This window comes from Ylistrum balloti, unplaced genomic scaffold (genome assembly GCF_031769215.1).
Source record: "Ylistrum balloti isolate Yb309-2 unplaced genomic scaffold, AGI_CSIRO_Ybal_v1 Utg371412, whole genome shotgun sequence".
Lineage (NCBI taxonomy): Eukaryota > Metazoa > Mollusca > Bivalvia > Pectinida > Pectinidae > Ylistrum > Ylistrum balloti.
This window is the reverse complement of record NW_026782742.1, coordinates 224,381-232,922: the sequence shown is the minus strand read 5'-3', so window position 1 is coordinate 232,922 and position 8,542 is coordinate 224,381. Positions and strand designations below refer to the sequence as shown.

The 8,542-nt window shown below is 35.9% G+C and overlaps 1 protein-coding gene across 1 annotated transcript in view; it reads left to right on the top strand.

Annotated features, from left to right (window-relative positions):
• Window positions 1-7,810: 7,810 nt before the first annotated feature.
• Window positions 7,811-8,542, top strand: part of LOC132562407 (Golgi integral membrane protein 4-like) — a 36,059-nt gene continuing 35,327 nt past the window's right edge. Inside the window, exon 1 of the mRNA XM_060227148.1 lies at window positions 7,811-7,982. Coding sequence (XP_060083131.1) covers window positions 7,811-7,982 — 172 coding nt within the window. The remainder of the gene's footprint in view (window positions 7,983-8,542) is intronic.

Genomic DNA, 8,542 nt, shown 5'->3' with positions numbered 1-8,542 from the left:
TGCAGCAATATGAAAAAATCAATGTTATTTAACCCCACTTGGTTGTGAGAGACTGATACAATTTTCAAGTGGGAAAACATCAGGCTTGTCGAGTGTTCTTCGAGGGTCTATATCACCAAAGATGGTGGTCTTCTTATTCGTTGTTTTATCACAATGATTTGCTTTATCAATATGACGGCATAATTAAGGTAAAAAAGGAAATATTACTCAGCTAAAATTGCGGATAAACCTGTCCACGATATTAGGAAAGTTTATCACAAAATGATGACGGAGGATCACATATTATATATAACTGAGTGTATTACATCACAAACGAACAGCTGCGCCTATAGGTGATAATAATGACTAAGTCTCCCGTAATTGACAGATATAGCTATTTGTTCAACGAAGGTTGTATAGCAAGGATGATTCCTTTCTTGACTGAGAGTGATGATTGGTCTGAAGCAGTTTTAGCAACTCTGTCAACAGTTTCTGTGTGTTCCAGTTTGCTTGCATCTATCATCTTGCTTAAATGTCGGAAAATTCCTGTATCACTCAAGTTTGTCATATTCAATACGGCATTAATGGATATCTTAAAGGGCATCGTTTTGATTATATATGTACATACTGATCCGTCCAGTCATTATGTTTGTCAAGACCATTTTCCTTATGTTTTGCACGTGTCCACGGTGATACAGGTCGCTTTCATGGGATCGGACAGGGTTATTCACATATATAGACCAAGGTTTTACCAAAGGTTCGTCACCAAGAGAGGCATTGTCGTCCTGTGCATATGCATGTGGGCTGTTGCTCTTGCACTATGCACATATGGTTCCGTGTACAAAGCTTACAATCAACGATGCCACATACCAAGTGCCAATGATCACAATCAGATAGCGGCTTTAATGGGATCTGTACTGGTTCTCTCATTTTTTATTTCTACAATTTGCGGATTTATTCTTTTATACAAAGTTTTATCTCTTAAATACCACAATACCGGACACGAGGAGGAGGCGAGGTCGTACAAAGGTCATGTCGTCATAGCAACCATGCAAATATGCATTCTCGTTTTGACAACGCCTTGTGCTGTTTGCTTGATATTGATATCATTTGACAAAGAAACAAGACTATCAATGGAACTCTCTATAAAACTTGCCGTAATGATAAGTTCATTCTGTCTACCACTAAGCGGTATACTCATCCCACTTGTATACGTGTTCCGTTTGACTGAATGTCGAATAAGACTATTGGAGATATTGTGTTTTTGGCATCCGACTCTAAAACAGAAAGTCAACCTCCTTGATGTACAATTTCGCATGGACATGGCCGGAATTCCTATTACACGCGGTACACAAGTTGGTATTATTCGGAGAGAACGTTATTGATAAGTACAAAGGAAACGTTGGTTTCGATATACAAGAAGATAAATACAAATGTACCTGGTGTTTTTGTAAATTTTTTAGAATTATAGGACTATGGCACTTCCTCATTAGCTCTAGATATTTCTTACAACCATTTAAACCTTTTCTAAGTCGCCTTTTAGGATTTCAACATTAAGACTCTTAACATCGCCGACGAATCCTAAAAGGACAAACAGCTGTATGATGCAGTTTTAATTGCTTGGATCTACAGTATCTATATCTAAATTTCTATTGAAAGACGTTATTCATTTGTGTGCCTTTTGTACAAAATTGACCAAGGTTAACATGGCTGGTGTCGTCGATGAAGCAGAAAACGCTTTCTCTTCAGAACACATGGTCTTATTCTCCTGGTACTTTTTCAGGGATCTTGTATTTTTTTCTTTTGATAATTTTAATCCCTATTGTTATTTATATTGAGTCTGGATTATGATTATGTTGACATATTGGTATTTTCTTGTTGGTTTTTACAGCTTTGGAGTACAGTAGTGTTGTTTAAGTTTGAAAAACAAATCAATGTTAATTACGAAGTCACGGTCGAACTATCGATACTAAAATGATTAAAGTATCCCTTTATCCCATGGGTCATATCGATGAACTGACATAATATCTAACATTAATTTGATCATCATCTGTTGTCGTGACCCTACATGGCGATAATATTACTAACAAAACAGAATTTCTAGGCCATGTAATGTAAATAGTTAACATAACAAAATTCTTGATAAATTGATGTTTCGAAATAACTTTGAGACCCGCCCTTCAGGTCTCAGATATGGTTCAGCTTTTTGTTTATCATACTATCAAGCTGCTATTTCATCTCAATTTCTCAGGAATTTTGAATGATTTCGCTCTTTGAAAGTTCAGATTTCATCCAAAAATATGAATCCTGAGAAGACGTTTCAAATTTATCCCAATTTCCACTTTCAGGCAAAAATCGAATTAATTGAAAATTTGAAAATTAGAATGATATTCCGAGAGAGAAACAGGGTGGTCGGGTGGCGCAGTGGTATCGTACTCGCCTTTCACCTAGCCGACCGGGAAAAGTTTAGCGGTCACCTGCCCGAAAACGTGGGTTTTCCCCGGGTACTCCTGTTTCCTCCCACAATAACGCTCCTCACCCCTATAACTTGTTTCGCAATTGTTGTAAAATAAATAAAGTTTATATTTAGAGAAACAGGGAGTCGAAGTTTACGAAAATGTAAAGCATATTCATCCATCTAATGAAATTGTTTCCATTTTACAATCACTTTTAAATATATGCATCTCCATTACGTCCCACTCTCCTGGTGCCAAAGTTAGGTCTGCATTTTCTTGTCAAACAGCCACGTGACGACATGGATTCTTACCGATATTGAATGGTTTCTCATTACATTTAAACAAAATACACTAAAGCAGTATTTTTAAACTATAGTAAAATGGTTGACAACTTTGATTATTTTGATTCGAATATTTTTAAAATGGTTGAAATTATCAGAATTTAAATAGCTTAGCAATCGATAAACAACACAATGAATGAAATATCAGTAAATTTATTGTTATGTGTGTGAGGACTTTGTATGCAATGTGAAATAATTTTGTACTGCTCTGTATTTATTTTATAAGAACGCATCTGAATTGCATTGTAAGATTGGGACACGATGGAACTTCACATGATTTTTTTTCTGAATTATGCCAGAAGACAGACCGTCGTTAGATTATCCGTAGGAATGACGAATTCGTGGAGGTTATGGGGAGCTTTTCCCCAAATCTGGTAGATATTGGCTACTCTTCATCACAGTCGGCTGCACAAGAGCTGGAACATAACTTGAGAAGGGACACTATATATTTCAACCATGAAGAGGTTATGTTGTACAGTGGTCAGCGTTTCAATGTATCAATGAATTAAGTATTTTCAGATATATCCATTTGTCTTACTGCGAAAATAAAAAGGTTGGCGATAGATTGTTATATCTGAATTTGTGTTTTGTACAACGAATTTAGCGCAATGGGAAAACATGTATTTTAATTCTATTTACGGGCGACGACGAAAAATCCGAGCGAATATTTACCAGTATAAATGTCATATTTTTCTTTCTTATTTTCATTATATTTTAAACAGTAAGAGTTAACAACTGGTAATACACACACACACACACACACACACACACATATATATGTATTACGACATAATAAAATCCAGGATTTAAAAACATATATCGCTCCATTTGGTACAAGAAGGTTGAATTGAACATAGGTTAAGACACATCACAGGAATAAAACAATGGCTACGTTGGTTTTTATATCCGGTGTTAAAAATGTCAAATGTCTCTCTTAATTGTGTTGTTAATAAAGGAAACTGGAGCATATCCGATCAGTCAAAAAATTCAGTTCAATGCGTCACCCAATCGTAGTAGGTGACCACCAAACACGTGAACAAGGTAACATTTTAAACCAACCACTACTGCTCTAGTCAGCATTTAGTGTTTTCGTCCCGCAGTTAACCAACTTGATTTAGAGGTAAGCGTGTTGATGGAAAGTATGTTATTTACCATCAAGAGCTATAGTAATCATACACAGATATCGGATGTTTAAGTTACTACTTAATTGTTATGTAAGTAAAAAAATACTTTTTCATCATCTCATTAACAAAGACTTGTCCTAATCAGTGTTTCCATATCGTTAAAATTTACCATTTTCTTCTAAATCCGATTTTGTGTTTTCTTTTGGTCACTTAAGATTTTCTTAAGTCTCCTCCTAGACTTCAAAATTTAGGCCCTTAATATCACTGACGAGTCCTAGAAAGACGAAACAGCTGTATGATGCAGTTTTATGTATTGTTTGGTTCTACAGTATCTGTTGCTAACAATAGTGTAACATATCCCTTGTTCGATAACCATTACATCTCCTTCTTGCTCGGAGGAACGTTTGTTGCTAATGGACTTCTAGTTTTCGCTGACATGGCCAGACTAGCATTTTCTCTATGTCAACATACGGACTCTGCTGTCGAGCTCTCGACTAAGTGGGCGGACGAATTCGTAGAGGTTATGGGGAGCTTTTCCCCAGATCTGGTAGACGTTGGCTACGCGTCATCACAGTCGGCTGCACAAGAGCTGGAAAAGAACATCACTGGAGAAGGAACACTATATATTCCGACCATTGTGTATGCCAGTGTAGCCACGGCTGGAGGCAACTGCGTCTCAGATAGGCAGAACCTTGGTTGAGTTGAAATTCTCGCCACAGTACTCGCTTTTCTGTCAGCAATGGGATTGTCCAGTGCGATAGGAGTAAAACCTAGAATGTCAAAAAGCTGTATTGTGCAGTTTTAGTCACAATTTGAGTTAACTATATCAAACTCTAAAATTGTAACAAAATGTGCTGTTCATTTGTGGGGCAATTTGACATGGTTCCAACAAAATATCACGCAAATGGTTCCTATCTTATCTGACGGGAACCGAATATCTTCATCGGTAGATATTTGAAAATGAGTATAGCAATGAGAGAATCTTATCAGCTTGCCGAAAATATTAACATGTACAGAAATCGACATAATATCATGGAGGACGGTTGCCTTCGCAACTTGTGACGAAACACGATGCTGATTATAACTTTACAAAGAACAGACAACCACAATAGTTGGCTCATTTCTAAAACGTGTCTATTGTAAGTTTCAATACTTAAAACGCCTCGAACGCCACCAAGCACGTTCAACTTTTCGAGCACTACCAATTACAACAACCCATTCATTTTATCCATTACGATCACAACAGCAGTGCAGGAGGATTTGGGACAGCAGAAGCACTTTTCTCGTGTACATGAACATATCGTCAGTTCTCTTTCTAATTATTATTAATGAAATGATTACTTGTAAGGTGTCTTCTGACCTGCTGTCCTTGACGAACGATAATCACTCTCCTGTTTTGAAACTACGATGTGAACCTAAAACAATTAAGGTGGTATACATGTATCTCATAAAAAAAGTTGTGAAATGTGATTTTTTTTTCAACCTTTATCGATTGAAATCCATTTTGTATTTCAATTTTGACTTATCAAGTTTGAAAGCGTCTTGTATTTCCAATCTTTAAGAATTAAAGGGTTTAAGGTCTCTCTTGACCTCTTTGACAACTGAAGTTTTATGGATTAAAGTTGGCAATAAATATATTTTACATTTACGATAGAACATCTAAATGTCTGTGCTTTCAAAATGGATTTTCACAAAATAGATTTCAGTTGATAAAAGTTAATCAATGATTAAGTAAAACATAATAAAAAGATATTTACAAAATCTTTGATTAAATGTTACTAACGTTTGAATAAAAAAAACTTACAGAATATGTAAAGCTATATTGATTCATCAATTGTTATGAATTGAATTTTACAAATAGAACATGAATCTGCCTGGATATCTTACATCATGGGTTAAGATTTGCATCAGAAAGAGACAGAACAATTTACACAGAATCGTTAATATAGTAAAAGGGAGATAAATCTACTTAAGGTTGAAGGTTTTGTCAATTATGGCTGGCTGCAGCAAGAAATGGAGGGAAACAGAAGTAATTATTGAATCAGGAGATGGCTGGTTTGAAGGAAGATAGTGTATCAGCTGATTCAGGCGGAAATGTATTTCAATTATTGATTGAGAAAGAAGGATTTCTTCAAGAACGTTCTGCCAGAGGTAGCGCGGAAAGAATTTTGATGGCAATGTCATGTCTTGAAGGTCTTGTAGTGGGAACCAGGTATTTGGGGTTGTTGGCAACTTTACTATGGCATATTTTATATAATGTAGTCAGTCGTGCATTTAAGTATCGATATTATGTAACATACCGTGTTAAAGATTTTAGATATTTCGTAAATTTCAATTAAGTTCTCTTATACATCTATCAGATATCTGTTTTCCGATGAAAGCCTTTTTTTAGCGATTTTCATTACTTCTTAAACCTATTTATAGATTCTTGGTAATGTACAAAATAATTCAATTAAAACAATTCTTTGAGAAATCCAAATTTCTGACGCAATTTCACCTGATTTACTTATACGTAACTCAATGTTTATGATCAATGCGTTTTAAAATATGTCATTGTACACAGCGACACGTCTTCCAATATCCTCTTCCAGCGGTCGATCTTAATGTATATATAAATCACACACACACAGAAAAAATAAAACCGAAACTCATTGGTTTTATATTGGCTACATGTAACAAAAAGAAAAAAAAAAGAAAAAAAAAAAAGGAAAAAAAACAGAAGAAAAAAAAACTATACACAATAACATGTGATGTATATATATTCTGTAACTCAAACAACACTTTCCATCGTCTTCTCTAATTTACATGTAGTCATGCCATACCGAAAGACAACACTAAGCTTAGATTTGTTTTCTGAAAGATCTTTTTATCATATCAAGCTGTACTCGAGTTACTTCCCTTTGATCTACGAAAGAATCTCGTAAACAAATCTGTGCCATCTTGATGCGGGGTCTCATTTTTGTAGCAGCTGGTGGCTATCTCGCTGAGAAACATGCGATATTCCCGCGACAGGTTATCCAGGACAACGACAGTAACTTGTCTTGCAATATCGATCATATCATTCTCACTTTCCCGAGAAACACAAACCATCTCAATTACAAGTACCTGCAAAACCTACCAAAAATATTTTTTAAATCTTGACTTAGACTAGTTGGTGTGTGGGGGTGATTACAGATGTTATTTCTGCTGAAGTGTTATGCTACAGTTAGCGCAGTGACGTTTAATTCTGAATTATCCGTCCCTGAATAGATTAATTCATATTCTGCTCAGTTTAAACCAAATACGTTCAGGAATTTATATTTGAAGAGCACAAGTTAGATAAAATTGATCACCAACACAGATTTATTATTATTATCATCATTATCATGTAAGCAGCAACTCGTGATCATCATTTTTTTTTCGAAACAAAACAATTCCGTTAACAGTTGTGTCAGTCTGTACATTAGTTTCGAACACCTTCAGATTCGTATCTCGATAACATCCCACTGTCGATGAATTGTAATATATAGTAACGAGCTAAAGTCAAAAAATGTTTCCTCATTCACATACTTTTACAAACACCTGAAGTCGTGAATGTGGTTAGAATATAATGTATTAAGCTGACAATGCTTGTCAAGCTCAGTCCATATCTACGTTAATAGCGCGTTCGATCAGTTATTATCAAAAAAGTATAATGAAAGAGCAAAAGTTAATGACAGTGAATAAGGTGTAGAAATATACACTTTATATAGAAGTCAAGACTTCCTAGCCCAAATGTCGTACCTGAGGAAGTCGATACAGGTACTACTCCCAGAATGCATTGCGATGACACGTCGCCATATTGTTTTGATGGTGATGATGAAAACGTGTCGTGTTGGCAGGCAGTCTTGACAAGTGACAGTGAAAACTGTGCTGCGCACAGATGAATAACATGAGTCGACGGAATGGCAACCTTCTCAAGGGTGTTGTTGTCTCTGCAACACTTTTGTGCGGTGTCTATTTTATATATATTTATAACAATACAAGCGGTAAACTGAAATCGACGGAACGACTTGCAGAAAGGTATCGTCGAGAACAAGAATCGTTGCGTACACAACTCCAAGGTATATTCCAAAGAAACGTTCTCAGTTGATATTTCTTTCATTACATTGCATTTGTATTGTTGAATTTATATCTTGATTTGGTGTGAAGATGTTGCATACAATTTGATGGTAAATGTAAAACGGTATTGTAAACAACGCCAAGGTGGATGCTAGCAGGATCGAGTGCCATCATGTGAAGTGAAGCGAAACACCTGTCAAGTTTCCTTGCTAAATATAGGTTTTGTCTCATTATATTGGTCACAAAATCACAATCACGTACTAGTCAAGTGGTCAGTTTCAGTATAAAAACTTTTTCTGCACACCCTTAATCCGAATGGTTCTGGTTATCATTTCATTTCGAGGTCTATAGCCAGAATTACTCCCCAATATATTGTAGAAACAACAAAATTCTAGTGACTCTAGCAAGGCATTCAGGCATTGTTTTATTAAGTTAACAACAACATGATAGTTCAGGGCTCTCACACCCCGTTTTGGGACTGGGGGCCATGGCCCTTAGAATTGGGGAAAAATAGCGACGTTTTCCTTAGAATTGGGAAAACTTGGGGTCTGAATTGGGGAAA